The sequence below is a fragment of the Diadema antillarum genome, unplaced genomic scaffold (assembly GCF_040938485.1).
Source record: "Diadema antillarum isolate AM-2024a unplaced genomic scaffold, OU_Dant_1.0 seq00001300_RagTag, whole genome shotgun sequence".
NCBI lineage: Eukaryota > Metazoa > Echinodermata > Echinoidea > Diadematoida > Diadematidae > Diadema > Diadema antillarum.
Window position 1 is genome coordinate 46,047 of NW_027272078.1, and position 1,454 is coordinate 47,500.

General features: G+C 46.1%; 1 protein-coding gene across 1 annotated transcript in view; it reads right to left on the bottom strand.

The window, feature by feature from the left end:
• Positions 1–430: 430 nt before the first annotated feature.
• The window catches only part of LOC139708097 (beta-2 adrenergic receptor-like), a 1,056-nt gene continuing 32 nt past the window's right edge, over positions 431–1,454 (bottom strand). The window contains exon 1 of the mRNA XM_071620076.1: positions 431–1,454. This exon is cut by the window's right edge and continues 32 nt beyond it. Within this exon, the coding sequence (XP_071476177.1) occupies positions 431–1,454 (1,024 nt within the window).

Below are 1,454 nucleotides of genomic sequence, written 5' to 3' on the forward strand. Positions count from 1 at the left end.
ATGAAATAATCAACTGAAGTTACTGAAACATCGAGTAATACATTATTTTACTGCAAACATTTCTATGAAAGACGTGCATATCAAATTACTAAAGAATATTATCACGAAAGAACAATATACAAATTTGATTAAGAGCAGAAGTGGTGAGATAACAAAGATAAATGTGTTGTAAAAGAAGCTGTCATGATTGAATTCAGAGGAGTTAAACACTTCATCGCCTAAAGACCATTCTACTGATAGTAAACTTATCATTTCCCTGAGTGACGAAGATAACGTGAATAATGTCATAGGCCCTAAAGCAATTATGAGATTATCGATATCAAATTAGCAAGGTCTGTACATTAAACTTTAACTTCAAAATCATTGACATTAGTAATCACGGTCTATAATCATGTCAGTATATAGACCTATACATGCAGTTCTTCTCTGATTATTCGATTTGTGGTAGTTGTTTTGGGACAGACGAGTCAACTGTGAAAACAGTTTCCTGAATTTGAGAAAACGGGTTTCGTCTCCTCTTGGCAAGGTTGACGACGGCAGTCCTGTAAGCCTTGTTGAAGAAGAAATAGATGATGGCGTTAAACCAGTGATTACTGAAGGCGATCCAAACTATCGTGAAATAGGCTGCCTCAGGGATTGTTCTCCCCGTGGCAGCTGCCGCTATTGTTCCAACGGTGTGTGGTGTCCAGACGAGATAGAACGCCCCCACGAGGATGGCGACAGTTATAACGCCACGGTACTTCGAACCGGATATCTTTCCCGGCTTTGGCGACGTTGCGGCGTCGTGGCGCGGTCGATGCTGCTGCTTCGACGCGTAATCAGCGATCCAGTTCCGATGCCGATGAGCTATGTGAAGAATTCTGACGTTGAGCGCCGTCGCGATAGAGCCGAAGAATAGCACGATTGCCGAATAGAGGGTGATCGCGGGATTGTTGACGTAGTGAGTGGCGCCGTGGTCGAAGTCACATGATCCATTGACCGCCATGTGTGTTGTTCGGGTTAGCGCTAATGTGAGCCCCATCAGCATCGCCGTTACGATCAGCACTTTCATCCGCCGAGAGGTCAGAATCGATACGTAGTGCATCGGACGCGTCACGGCGATATATCGATCGACGCTGATAACGAACAATATCCAAGTTGACTGGCTGACAAATACCGTGCATGACGCCCCAACAGCGTTACAGACAATGGAGTTCGATGTAAGAAACGCTCGCTCGATCTCGAATACGACGCGGCTGCCGAAGCACGCCAAGCCACCAAAGATATCGACGACCGCCAGACAATGCAAACACAGCCTTCCGTTCTCTCCGAAGCGATTAGGAATCCGCGGTAAGATAATCAGATTCAGCAGGTTCAAGACTGTGGACAACACCACTCCGACGATGCTGGCAATAAGGGCAGTGACTCGATCGTAACCCTCGAGGGGAAAATCGTCCATGGGATCATCCGTCGAA